This window comes from Mesoplodon mirus (genome assembly GCF_964341445.2).
Source record: "Mesoplodon mirus genome assembly, chromosome: 9".
NCBI classification, from domain to species: domain Eukaryota; kingdom Metazoa; phylum Chordata; class Mammalia; order Artiodactyla; family Ziphiidae; genus Mesoplodon; species Mesoplodon mirus.
The window spans coordinates 47,868,024-47,882,906 of record NC_138985.1 but is presented as its reverse complement, the minus strand read 5'-3'; the positions used below and the strand labels follow the sequence as shown (position 1 = coordinate 47,882,906).

The following is a 14,883-nucleotide window of genomic DNA, read 5'->3' as shown; positions in this document are numbered from 1 at the left end:
TATGGATAAGAAATTCATAGCTCACATCAGAAGAAAGAAAGAAAATACAGATTTTAATAGAAAAGAAAATGTCTTACTTGTTTAAGAATGTCTTGTTTCTGCGCATGCAAGGAAAGAAAGAATACATGTGTTAAGGTAAGATAATTTATACTTATCAACTCATATTGCTGATAATTTAACCAAAAAGTCAACTTTACAGATTGATTTTAAAGCATACCCTAGATCCATGGGTCTAAAAATGTGGTTCCAAAATAGCAGCTTCAGTATCAGCTGGGAAACTGATAAAAACAGAAAATTTTGAGCCCCATTCCAGAAACTAAGGTGAGGAGGCAACAACCTCTGTTTTAAGAAGAACTCCCAGGTGATTCTGATGCCAGCTAAAATTTAAGAATCATCGAATCAATCAATCTTAGAATGTAATAAGCAAACAGTTCTAATTGACATGAGATAAATATAATGAATAACACATACAGTATAATTAAAACCTTCCAGAGAAGAATGTGAAAATATAACAGTATAAAGATATATTCAATTATACTTATTCCCCACTCCTATTTCCTTCTATTAGAATAACATACCTAGCCTCTCTCCACCCCTTTTAAAGACAAATATCTTTCTATACATAAGCCACTGCTTAATTTCTTCCCATCTCTTTAGATGTCGATGAAATAATTTGGTGTGGAATTTGGAATCCAGGGAAAAAATATTTATATATGCAATGCCAAACTGATTCTTTCTCATAGTATAAAATTCTATGACTCTCATGAATCAGTTATATCTGAGATGTTCTGAGTGTGTTTTACTATGAACCTTCTCACTAGGACTGGATGGCCACTACAATCTACCTGTAATCATACTCTTTATATTGTCCACATAAGATTAGGTGGAAACTAATAGGCATCTCTTACCTTGTTGGGCATGAGTCAGTAATAATTATGTGCAATGGAACATGCTATGCTCATTACAGAAGCAATGTAATGCTTGCAATGACATGCAATGTCATTCAGTGCATGTGAAATACCTTTCCCTTTCCCTTATCCTTCTCATCTCCTCAGGTCTTCCCTCTCATTCTAATGGCCTAGCCAATTAAGTGAAGAGGAAATGTCTTAAACTGGGATCCCAGACAACCAGATTTTAACTACGGTTATTGTCACAAACCTAGATGGTTAATCTTGGGAAAGTCATTTTACTTTTCTTTTTTTTGCGGTATGCGGGCCTCTCACTGTTGTGGCCTCTCCCGTTGCGGACCACGGGCTCCGGACGCGCAGGGTCAGCGGCCATGGCTCACGGGCCCAGCTGCTCTGCGGCATGTGGGATCTTCCCAGACCGGGGCACGAACCCGTGTCCCCTGCATCGGCAGGCGGACTCTCAACCACTGCGCCACCAGGGAAGCCCCATTTTACTTTTCTTAAGATGAGTTTCTTTACTTAAAAACTTTATAATCATATTTGTTTGGTTATCTCAACACCTTTTTATTCTTAAAGAATCTTTAAAGCCATTGTTTAAATTTATATTTTATGATTCTGTCATTTATTTCCTCATAGGAATTAAAAATGAATGAATCATCCATACATTACACGATATTTCTCCTCTATTCAAATAGACTTAAACAGGTCACATTTTCACTGGATTAAGCTTTTATAAACAGAGCTTTTATAATTCAGTAGTTCAAGTGAATCATAAGAAAAATAATACATCTACTATTTAAGCAGCTTTACTTTGTAAAGGGGAGAATCAATTTAAGAGATATTTAGGTAGTTTTCTCTTGTAAATACATTTTATATGGGTGATACAAGCCATCTGCATTTTAGAAAACAAAGTATTAGTCATTTACTCTAAAGCAAGACTAGATTAATCACTTTTCTAATTTTTCTTGTACAACTGAACATCAATTAGGTAGTCACTCATCTATGCCTACTTTGGGCTCAACTTGACCAGTCAATAGAGAGTGGTAACTGCACATGTGAGTTGACAGTATGAATTATGTCCTACTATTAAAGTAACCTTTTATAAACTTGATGAAGGCATGTACTGAACAGAATCTCTAGGCCTTAAAGATTTATTTCTAAACACTGAATACTCCTAAATATTTCCTATTGGCTTTTGTAAGATACATACTAGTATTTAAAAGACTCATAAAAACTTTAAATCTTTCTCCTGACGGGAAAATACCTATCAGCTTTAAAATTTAAGAGTGGTTTCACTCTTAAATTAGAAATACTTTTGGGTCTTAATGAGATCTAACTTTTTTGTTTTTCAACTGTTCATTATTTTAATAATGCATTTCAAGAGCAGATCTGTGCACTTATGGAGAGGTATTACATTATTGAAAAGGCTGACATCATATGTGTGTCTAACAATGAATCTAGTAATTACCTCAATAAATCCAGTACATGGTGACTGATAATCCTCATGAAACATATAATATCAGTAAGACTAAGTCCTGAGAGTCCTTTAAATAAGAAATAATTGAAGCAAAAAGTCTACTTTGCAAACAAGATCACATTCCAACTGAATTTATAGCCGACAGCTATCTTTAGGAGGAAAAAACTGTTTTTCTCTCTGTATGTAGATTAGATAACGTGCATGTTTTCAACTATGATTGGGAAATGTAAATATTAATGAATTTTTTGGGTCTTACAGCAATTCAGTAAAGCTGTCATCTTTACCTTTCCAACCCTGCTTTCTTGGTCTTTGAGATTTTCAGTTCTACCAATTTATCTGCCAACATTCTTTCTCTCACTCTAAAGCATCTAGGAAAATAAAATGTGAGGAAAATGTAGGCCAGATGCCTGCTTTTTTCCCTCATGATATAGGCAAAAGGGAGTAGCTTTAAATTGTCTATTTTCTGCATCATTTGTAGGCACTAAACATTAACTTTGTTTTAAAAAAAGAAAATAAATCTTAGGTTAAAGAGCTTTAAAAGGTATAATTATGTATCAGAATATAGACAGAATAAAAATATGGAAGGAATAATAGTAAATATTGGAGTAAGAATAGCATTGGAAATACTAAAAGGAAATTATAAAACAATATGAACATTTTGAGGTCAGAATTTAGAGATTCGGTTTTGACTAAAATATTAGTTCTATGAATCCCAGAGAAGTTAAATATTAAGGATAGCCAAGAACTTTGCTTTTGTAAACATTCAAAACCACAATGATAACGAAAACAAAAAACAGATCACATTTTAATCAGCAAACAAATCTATCTAATGAATGGCTAGATAATATATCCAGGCAAAAGAGTCTTCTACAAAGGGCAGTTTCTTTTAGCTCCCATACAACCCAACTGTCACTTGGTGAAGCTGCAAAAGAACTTAGAGCAATGATGATCAAACATTTAATATGTAACATTTCTCAGCTAACCTTGCCTTAAAGACAAGGTTATTAACAAATAATTAGGGAGGGGAAGACATTCATTCAAGCAAGGTGTTTCAAAGCAATTGACAGGACATCAAGTTTTTATAGGGAAAGATTCATAAGCTTATTGGTAACAGGCTAAAACAAGATAAGGAGAAAAAATTTTTCTCTTTGTATCCAAGCCTGCTCTTTAAAGTAAGAGACCACTTATATCCATCACAGAATCTTTCTTCAGTCAAGGGAATACTGCCTGCCCCATGCCAATGTTCATTTGGGGTTAACATCTGTAGGTCATAGAGTGAGAGTCAGGCACACTTTCTCTCCTCTTCTATCTAAAACTGTTTCCTGACTTTTAGGAAAAGAACCTAGCATGTATTATAAATAATCTATACACTTCCAAGCACACAATATAGAAATGTTCTTTTCATTAGCAAAATGGTTTTGGATGAAAAAAGTAGTACACCATTTAATGTATCTTCCAGAATAGCATTTCATTATGAATTTCATTTTGTATATGAATATCTGTTTCCAAGAACTCTTTATTAAGAAATCCCTCCTCCAAACATCTATATGAAACTTAAATAAAGAAAAAAGGTTTTACCCCTTCAGGATTATACTTTGCAAGCACACCATTACCATGGAATTCTTCAAGAACGTCTTTTAATTTCTTTGTAGAATCTATAAGAAATAGAAAACACACAAATTATTTATATATGCTACTGTGGTTATATAATCCAGTCCAGGAACAAAGACTTCTTAAAATATAAATAAATATCATCAGATATTAAATTATAAGACAAACATGCAAAATGTTCTTTACCATTTTTGAAGGGCTATCTAATTGGAAAAGGCAATCACAAAAAAAGAAACAGGGGAATTCCCTGGCAGTCCAGTGGTTAGCACTGGGTGCTTTCACTGCCCGGGCCCAGGTTCAATCCCTGATCAGGGAACTGAAATCCCGCAAGCTGTACTGCAGGGCCAAATAAAACCAAACAAACAGGAAAAAGTATGTTTTGGGGACACTGCCTATGTATTATACGAACTAATGTGCAAATAAATAAATGAATGGGTAGTATGCTTCTTCCCTGTTTCTTTTGATAACATAACTTCTAAACTAATGAAATAGTCTTGGTTTAAAAAAAATAGGTATTCTTTGTTGAACTTAACAATACACAGTACATTTTTCAAGAATCAGTCTATTAACTAATAATAGCCCTGCTGAATAAATAAGAAAATAGAATCCATTCAGAGGCAAACTATAGATCTTAGTATTTTGCAGGCATTTTTAGAGAGAATTTTCTAAACATACATAAAGCTCAACTTATTTTATATTAATTAAGAAAAAAGTTTAGATATGTTATGAAAAGTATTTTAAATTATGTTTTGTCAAAATTTTTATAATTTTCAGGAGTTTCATCATATTAAGATGGTAACAAAAGAATCTTGAATTAATGCATGAAATAATGTCATGGAAGAACACAAATATTATGAGACTTAAAAATTATATAGAGATATAATAAAATATATGTATTCAATCTACTAACATAATGTTCTCATAGTTATCAAAATATAATTTTGACTAAGAAATCTCAGAATTATATATGTAAGTGAGAGGAAAACAACACCTAACAAATACTGCTGTCATTTAAATATTCAATCAGTTTAAATAACAGTGATAAAAACAGCTTGAAATTAAAATGTGGGAAATAATCAAAAGATTTTTAGTTTCCTATTAGGGAACAGGGCATGGATATTATTTCCTAGCATTTGAATATAATCTTTCCTGCCTACCTGCTAAGACTCAGTGATTTTTGAATCATCACGAAACATGTTCCAGTTCCCAAAAAACTAATTTACAAATAAGCTTTTGAAACACTCTTAAAAAATACACTCTTAGATGCCCATCAAATGCATCATGCCTATACTTTACAAATTATACTTTCATTTGTATTTATAAATTTGTTTCTTTATACCATAAATTCTGTTTAGTTTTATATGTATGTGACTATATTTTTTTATTGTGATAAAATTCACACAACATAAATTTACCACTTTAATAACCATTTTAAAGTATACAATTCAGTGGTTTATTAGTATATTCACAATGCTGTGCAACCATCACCACTATCTATTTCCAGAACATTTTCTTCATCCCCAAAAGAAACCCCAAAACCCTGTATTTTTCATACAAATAGAATTATATAATGTATCGTCTTTGTGTTTGACTTCTTTCACTTAGCATAAAGCCTTCAAGGTTAATGTATGTTGTAGCATGTGTCAGTAGTTCATTCCTCTTTACAGGTAAAAAATATTCCATTTTATGAATATACCACATTTTGCTTATTTATTCATCAGCTGATGTGCATTTGAGTTGTTTCCATGAATAATGATGCTATGAACATTAACGTATACATGTTTTTGTTCAAATATATGCTTCAGTTCTCTTGGGTATATGCCTAAGAGGAGAATTGCTGGGTCATATGGTAATTCTATGTTTAACGTTTTGAGGAACTGCCAAACAGATTTTCACAGGGCTGTACTATTTTACGTTACTATCAGCAACGTATGAGGGTTCCAGTTTTTCCGTATCTTTGCCAATACTTGTTATTTTTTAGTTTTTTAATTAAAGCCATCCTATGGATATAAAATGGTTTTGATTTGCACTTGAGTAGTCATTTACTAATGACTAATGATCTTGAACACCTCTTCATGTGCGTATTGGCCATTTGACCATTTTTTAACTGGGTTGTTTGTCTTTTTGTTGAGATTCTCTGGGTGTGTGTGTGTGTGTGTGTGTGTGTGTGTGTTTGCGCATGCACGCATGCACTATAACGTGCTTGAAGCCCGTACAGATTCCTATGTATAAATATTTTTCATTATATATCTTGCCAGCACTTTCAATACTGTGATCAAGGTTAATTTGTTATTCTGTGTCTCTTGCTAAATTGAAGGTTTCCCTACGGAAGAAAATGCACATTTTCATTTTTGCACAGCATTCAATTTATTACAAAGCTGAAACAATAGAATTGCAATAAATATTGGGATTGAAATAATCACAGCTATTCCTAGAATACAACAAATTACAGTAATTGCTTTGATGTGCACCTTGGCAGAAACTTATACTACTTCAGAGACCAGGTGCTATATTAAAAAGAGACATGAAGCTGACTCCTTACTCCCAAATCCTTCTCTGTGGATGATAAAGCACTATTCTAAGTTAGCAGAACACCTTTTACTTCCTCTTGTTTATAGATGTAGATTCAGACCCTTCTGTACATACCTACAGAGACATACATATATAGATGTGTAAATCCTGGAATAATATAACCCAATAGACTATTTTAACCATAGCTTGGCTCCATGATAAAACTGAAGGGGAAAAAAAAAAAAGAAAGAAAAGAAAAAAAAACTGAAGGAGAAGAAGAAAAATTTGGTTTCTTATACACAGGACCTCCACAGAACTTCAGAGATACCACCTGAAGATGGGCTTTTCATTTCACATATGCATAGGAATACACAATCAGTAATCATTTATAAACGCCCTGGAGAAAGCAACAGCCTTCAAAATTATTCACGTCACTTTTTAACAGTTTACTGGTCATAGTTTACACTGGAATATTCTTAGTGGGAGACCACTAGGAATAAATTCATGAATTAAGAGCCAAAATCTCTATTTCTGTGACTGCATTTTCCATGAACTGAGGCTCAGTGATGATCTTGGTCTGGGACAATTTAAGAAGCTCTGATTCATATTCAGATGAATCATCATCAACTCAACTTGCTCCTTTTCCAATTCTCAAGTTCCATTTTTAACATCTTGACATCTGAAGTTTACCCACAATCCAATTCCCACTTCACAATCTAGTTTAGAACCTGGAGCCGTATCTTGCTCTTCTATTCATGTCCCAGTAAACGTTTTGGGTCCAACCTTCCTGAAACTAAAGTCTTGACTTTTCCAGCCAATCTGCTATAGATGGAGATTGTACATGGAACATCAGAGGGTTCCAGATATCTTGCCTTAGCCCTGTAGTAGTTAAACAGAATTCCCTTTTGTAAACTGTCTACATATCTGCTTGGATTCCCAAATTGCACTGGATTGTGAAATACCTACTGCTGTGTTCTACATATCTTTACAGGAACACACACTTATTTTGTAACTCAGTTGCTTTTCTGGATTTGTTCCTATTACCTATCATCATAAACATTCCTAACTTTTGATTATAATCAACTGTCTGTCCAAAACAACACTGGGCAGGAATTCCCGGCAGCCCAGTGGGTGGAACATTGTGCTTCCACTGCAGGGGGCATGGATTTGATCTTTGGTACGGGAACTAAGGTCCCTCAAACCACATGGCTTGGCCAAAAAACAAAAGCAAAAATACACTGGGGCAGCAAAGAGAAGAAAGGATGCATAACTATGTCCAACCTACCCTCTAGTACAAGACATACCAAGGAAGTGACACCTAGATGAACAGATAGTAGTTGAGTGAAAGACATAGTTTCAGTCATATTTGAGCTAATATTGGAACTTCAAGTATGACAGCACAGTGACAGATTCTGGGCTGAGAAATCCAGGCAGGAAGCCAGAGAGGCAGGCAGCTGTGAACTGGGAGATCAATTCACAGTTAATACGCATTTGTAGTGGGACAAAGGTCCGGGTTCCAAAAAGATTGGCAACTGAAATGCCAGGCAGCCAGGTTAAAACAGCTGCTTTAACCCTTGGGATAAGGGATTAGGACAGATGCTCAGCACAAAATACTGGGTCTCCTAGAAAGCAAAGGAGGATCGTGACTTGAGGCAATTCTGAAATAGAGGGCTAATTCCAGAGTCAACAATGCTTGCCTTGGCTACTAGGGCAGAAAACTTAGAGAAGAACACTGGATACCAATTGCTGCCTTCTGACTAGCATACCCATCTTACGAGGAAGTAATTTAATGTTATTAACCACAACAAAGAGAACAGGGTCATTTTAGGTTGTCTTTTCCATCACTCTCAGCATCATCTAAAAAGTAAAGTGGTGGGGCTTCCCTGGTGGCGCAGTGGTTGAGAGTCCGCCTGCCGATGCAGGGGACACGGGTTCGTGCCCCGGTCTGGGAGGATCCCACATGCCGCAGAGTGGCTGGGCCTGTGAGCCATGGCCGCTGGGCCTGCGCATCCGGAGCCTGTGCTCCGCAACGGGGGAGGCCGCAACGGTGAGAGGCCCGTGTACTGCAAAAAAAAAAAAAAAAAAAAAAAAAAGTAAGGTGGTACTAAGCCTAAAAGCAGGAGTAATTCTGTTGAGCAAACACTTCTGATATATGCTGAAATGGAGGAAATCTACCTGGGGATTGACAGAGGAGATTTTGGCTTGTCTTTCTATCACCTGCTCTAGTCCATGAGTTGTTCCAGAGGTCCTCTAAAGTACTCACTCCCTGTGAATCCTCTCATGTTTGGCTGAGTCACATAATATCCAATGCTATGAGAGTTGAAGTAGCTACATTTCAGAAATGTTCAGTTAGGAATATTCTGAATGTGTACATGATTTTCAAGGAAAATTTAAATCCTTTCATATAATTCTGACATAAAAATAAATTGAAAAGTGTATTTGGCAATGATTAGAAAATAGAAGAATCAAGCTAATGGGTCCTAAAAAATGCTATATAAAAAAATAGAACACTTTTAGTTTACTTCCTATCTCTTTAGGTGTCTGTTGCATCTTGAATAAGCTTCTCTTGTGATTTTACTGCCTCTTTGCTTCTTTATTCCAAAAAACTCAACATGTGTTTGTCAGATTAATTGCAAAGGCCCCATGGAGTAATGGAAAGACTTAAAGCCAGATAAATTTGGATTTGAGTCTTGGCTCCAGAACTCTTGGCTGAATGTCCCTGGGCATATATTTAACCTCTCTGTGGCTCAGTTTTCTAATACTTAAAATTGGAATAATGATACAGACCTTGAAATACTGTGTCTAGCAAAGTGTCTAGTGCCCAGTAGATTCCTGTTCCTTTGTTCCATCCTAAACAGACTTCAAACACATCATCATCATTCAGTATTTCCTTTTGTCTTTGAAAAGCTCCTCCTATTGGCATCATAGATGTCTCAAAATATGATACAAACATACCTACAGATATTTATTTTCTGTGCCTTCCATATTTACAATTCAATATATAGACATCCAATTCCCACGGTATCTCATGATTCCAGAGTCCTTCCTTTTCTCATGATGTTCTTTTTGCCCAGCATTCCCTTCAATGTCAAATGACGTTAGAGCATAATATATGCCATAGTTTACCTGCCACCTTGTCTGCAAAACTTCTCAGGGCCACCTTCAACTACAGCAGACAGCAATTTGCCCTCTGTGGAACTCCTCATAATAATTCTCTTAGAATCTATACCCGATTTATGTATTGAGTACTATTAACACTATGAATTAAAGTTTGCATGTGTAGAGTGTTTTGGAGATTGCAAAGTGTTTTATCTTCTTATGTCATTTAAAACTCAAAATTACCTTATGACTTCATCAAACTTCCTCCCCATTTAAAACATGCAAGCAAGGTTAAAGAAGTCATTATTTATTCAAAAATCACACAGATAAGACATTAAGGTAGTGATCCAAATTCTTGTATATGACATAAATCTGGTCTCTTTATGTTAGAAAACGAACTAATAGAATTTTCCATTACAGCCAAGTCTTCTTCTTTGGAATCCATGACTTTTGTTAAGTTAGTTCAGAGAATTTTATTACTTATTTTTCTAGTACATGGAAATATTCTATTGCTTTTTTACCAACTTAAATTAACAGATGAAGGATATATCTTCTAGGTATACAAGAAATATAACAGGAGGGGTGGGTCAAGATAGTGGAGAGAAAGATTCTGAGCTCATCGCCTCCCATGGGCACAGCAAAACTACAACTATTTACAGAGCAACTGTAATAAGAATGATCTGAAGAATAGCAGAAAAGATTTTCTACAACTAAAGATATAAAGAAGGAACCACAAAACTGTGGGAGGGATGGAAATGTGGTATAGTCAAGAACAACAAACTGGAAGGCAATCACAATTGCAGAGGTTCCCCCCAAGGAGTGAGGGGTCCCACAACAAGCTCGCCAGCCCAAGAGCCCTGCAGCAGAAAGTCGAACATCTGGCTTTGAAGGCTAGAGGGACTGGCATTCAGGAGAATAGAAGGGCTTTAGGAAACAGAGATGTTGCTCTTAAAGGGCAAAAGCAAAATCTTCACATGCTCTGAGACCCAGGGCAGAGGCAGTAATTTGAGAGGAGCCTGGATTGGACCCATCTACTGATCTTGAAGAGCCTTGTGGAAAGGCAAGTCTGCAGTGTCTCACCCTGGGGACACATGATGGTGGCAGCCAGTAGTTTTACCACCCAAATAACAGTCATAGCCACTATGAGAAGATTATTCTATTCCAATGGTTAACAACAAGACTATCAGACTTATAAAATTCATTTGTCATTTTTAAAAATAACAAGTTTTTAAAGAACTGACTGTAGATTAATAATCTTATCCTTTATCTGCCGAAGTAAACAGTGCCATGGGTCCCTGTTTCAGTGAGGACAGTGGGTTTCCAGGGAAAACTGAGAGCTTTGACAACTTGAGAGGCTCCCAATGCCTTTACTCTTCATGTTACACTGGACCATGGAAAAGTCATCTTTTACTTCTCTTAACTGAGTGATTTCAAAAGTTTCCTTCAAAATCTAGACTCCCTAGCAGAGACTTTTTCCCCCTTATCACAAAGGATATTTGTGGCCTAGAAATCTTTCCTGTGCCCAGTCAGAAGCATCTTTGCAGTGGCTGTTTTAACCTTGTAGTAGTAGGGTTGTGTTAGCCGCAACTGTTTTAAAGAAGAGACTTTTCTAATATAAATATTGAACTCGCATTCATGTGCATAACATATTAGCACAGATCTTCCTCAACTTACGATGGGGTAACGTCCTAATAAACCCAACATAAGCTGAAAATACCATAACTCAAAAACGCATTGAAGGGCTTCCCTGGTGGCGCATTGGTTGAGAGCCTGCCTGCCGATGCAGGGGACACGGGTTCGTGCCCCGGTCCGGGAAGATCCCACATGCCGCGGAGCGGCTGGGCTCGTGAGCCATGGCCGCTGAGCCTGCGTGACCGGAGCCTGTGCTCCGCAACAGGAGAGGCCACAACAGTGAGAGGCCCGTGTACCACAAAAAAACAAACAAACAAACAAAAACACATTGAATACACCCAACCTAGCAAACATCATAGCATAGCATAGCCTAATGAAGATGTGCTCAGAACCTTTACATTAACGTACGTCTGGGCAAAATCATCCAACGCAAAAACAATTTTATAGTAAAGTATTGAATATCTCATGTAATTTGTTGAATATTTACCGAAAGTGAAAAGCAGAATGGTTGCATGCGTAGAGAATGGTTCTAAGTACATGGGTTGTTAACCCTTGCAATCCCATGGCTGACTGAGAGCTACAGCTTACTGCTGCTACCTGGCATCATGAGAGAGTAATGTACTACGTATGGCTGGCCTGGAAAGAGATCAAAATCTAAAATTCAAAGTACAGTTTCTATTGAATATATATTTCTTTTGTACCACCGTAAAGTAAAAAAAAATCATTAAATTAACCCATCGTTAAGTTGAGAACCATCTGTAAATGATACAAAATTAAATTTGATAATTAACATTTCCCTTAGCTATATATAGTACTTAAAATTAGCAAAAGAGCTTTATCTTTGTCTAACCAAAACAGTGTTGTTTTTAAACCAGCGGTATGCAAACCTGGATCCACCTTACGATCACCTAATTTTTAAAATATGCTGATGCCTGGGCCCCAAACACAGGGATACAGATTGCATTGGTCTGGGGTGGATCTCAGACAAAAAGATTTTTAAAAAGCTTCTCACATGATTCTCATATTCAGGTAAGGTTGAAGTAACCATTGCTCTGCTTCTTTAAAAAGATACACAAAGAAACTGAGAGTTAATCAGCAAATTTTTCCTGCTATATTTTCCTATATATGTATATATATTTTGTCTGGTTGTTGCTCAATGGGCTTCTGTCAGGGAAACAAAAACTTACTAGAACATTTTATATAAAAATTTGTCTACTCTCACCTCCAGTCACAATGGCAAAAAATAGTACTTTGGAATTCCAGAAGTTGACATTGCTATTAATGCAATTCCTCAGGTGATACAGAAGATGCTCTACTTAAACTGTAGCCAGCAGCAGAAAAGAAACACCTACAGCAGTATAGAATAAAATATTTGGAGAACTAGTCATCAAGAGACAGAAGTTCACATCTACTTGCATGAAAATTTTAATAAAACTACCAAGAGATTGAAAAAAAATGTGTTACTATTGTTAAAAAATAGTCACACTGTAGCACTTTATATGCTAGTTGACATCTATACACTTGGATTTTAAAATACACCCTAAGAAGAATATTCTAATGATACAACTACAGTAGGAAAAGATGTAAAATAAGCTCTTAAGGTGTTCTTAGTATAAGTTTCCTCTCCACATGTTCTTTGAAAAGACAATGGCCATGATATCTTCCAGAAAAGGGCTATACACATTGCAGTAGCTATGTCTATTTACCTGAAAAGACAACTATTTAATTCCAGAATAACTTGATCTGAGACCATGAGGAAAATCTCCTTTCTCCTTTTAATATCATTATTTGCTGATAATATTCTTTTTTTTTTTTTTTTTTTTTTTTTTTTTTTTTTGCTGTATGCGGGCCTCTCACTGCTGTGGCCTCTCCCGTTGCGGAGCACAGGCTCCGGACACACAGGCTCCGCGGCCATGGCTCGCGGGCCCAGCCGCTCCGCGGCATGTGGGATCTTCCGGGATCGGGGCACAAACCCGTGTCCCCTGCATCGGCAGGCGGACTCTCAACCACTGCGCCACCAGGGAAGCCCTGCTGATAATATTCTTAAACGACTAGTCCTTAAAACACTTTTATGCGTTTGCTATTATTTTTTTCCCTTCTTCATCTACCTATACTTAACCTTTTGATGTGTGCATCTACTGCAATGCCTTGGACAAAATATCTGTAGGAGTGAATCTTAGACAAACAAAATATCTGAGAATTTTGTTAGTAAACCTAAGCCAGCTGGACACTGTCCTAAGAACCTGTGAAATAATTTATATTGCATACATATTGTAATGTATAGGAAATTCATCAGGAAAATATATGCTCTCATTTGAGCCACTCATCTATATAATAACAAAAGTTGATATGGAAAACAATTTTAATTAAGAATTTTAGGACTTGCCCGATGGTGCAGTGGTTAAGAATCTGCCTGCCAATGCAGGGGACATGGGTTCAAGCCCTGGTCCGGGAAGATCCCACATGCCGCTGAGCAACTAAGCCTGAGCGCCACAAATACTGAGCCTGCGCTCTAGAGCCTGTGAGCCACAATTACTGAGCCTGTGTGCCACAACTACTGAAGCCCGTGCACCTAGAGCCCGTGCTCCACAACAAGAGAAGCCTCTGCAGTGAGAAGCCCGTGCACTGCAACGAAGAGTAGCCCCCTCTCGCCGCAACTAGAGAAAGCCCACGTGCAGCAACAAAGACCCAATGCAGCCAAAAATAAATAAATAAATTCATTAATTAATTAAAAAAAGAACTTTAATTGGTGGCTGAATTAACTGGTTAGATTCAGTAGAGTGCTGGCAAATGTTTAACAACTGCTGAGGGTAGAGTGCTGACTTGAAATGTTTGCTGATTTAGCTCTTATAAATATTCCCATCATGGCCATTTCAAGCCTTCAATATGACATAATGAATGTGGAGTTGGGAAGAGACAATAACATTGGACTTGTATGAGCAGTAGTTAATGAACTAATAAACATAAAATTTTATATACTCTAGGGAGAAAGAACAAGTCTTTCAAAACAAATAAAGATAAACAGAATAAACAAAAGCCCCAGCTGCAAGTGTGCAATTATTCTTTCAAATATTTGAGAGGCATGCACTGAGTTTAAAACAAGTAGTATTCTAAGTAGCTGGAATATATCATTGCACAAAACCAAAAATATTCTGGCTCACATGGTTTATAGTCTAGTGCAAGAAGATAGAAAATAAACATAATACATAAATGTTAAAAGATTTCAACTATTATGGAAAAATAGTACAAGGTAAAAGGGATTATCAGCTTGCAGGACAGTTTGTGATTTTAAATAACAAGGTTAGAGTAGACTTTTGTGAAAAGGTGAGATTTGGGCAAAACACTGAATCTAATTTATGTTTTAAAAGAAGCACTCTGTTCACATAAAACTAATGAAATCTGGATAAGCTTTGTGCATTATACCAGTGCTTTGATAGAATTTTATAAACCATATTTATGTAAGATGTAACCATCTGCAGCTGGTACATGGGGCCTCCTGTACATATTTTTTGGTAAGTTTCTGTGAATCTATCATTACTTCAAACTATTTTTTTAAAGGAGCACTCTACTGTATTGAATACAGACTGCAGAAGACAAGGATAAAAGCAGGAAAATAATTATGGAATTATTATATTAATCCAGTCT

The 14,883-nt window shown here is 36.3% G+C and overlaps 1 protein-coding gene across 2 annotated transcripts in view; it reads right to left on the bottom strand.

The window, feature by feature from the left end:
* The window catches only part of DGKB (diacylglycerol kinase beta), a gene marked incomplete at its 3' end in the record, with an annotated part of 923,203 nt that overhangs the window by 565,959 nt on the left and 342,361 nt on the right, over nt 1-14,883 (bottom strand). For both annotated transcript variants that reach the window (XM_082632047.1, XM_082632048.1), the window contains 2 exons: nt 3,964-4,040; nt 78-98 (listed from right to left, as the gene is read on the bottom strand). In XM_082632047.1, the coding sequence (XP_082488173.1) occupies nt 78-98; nt 3,964-4,040 (98 nt within the window). The remainder of the gene's footprint in view (nt 1-77; nt 99-3,963; nt 4,041-14,883) is intronic.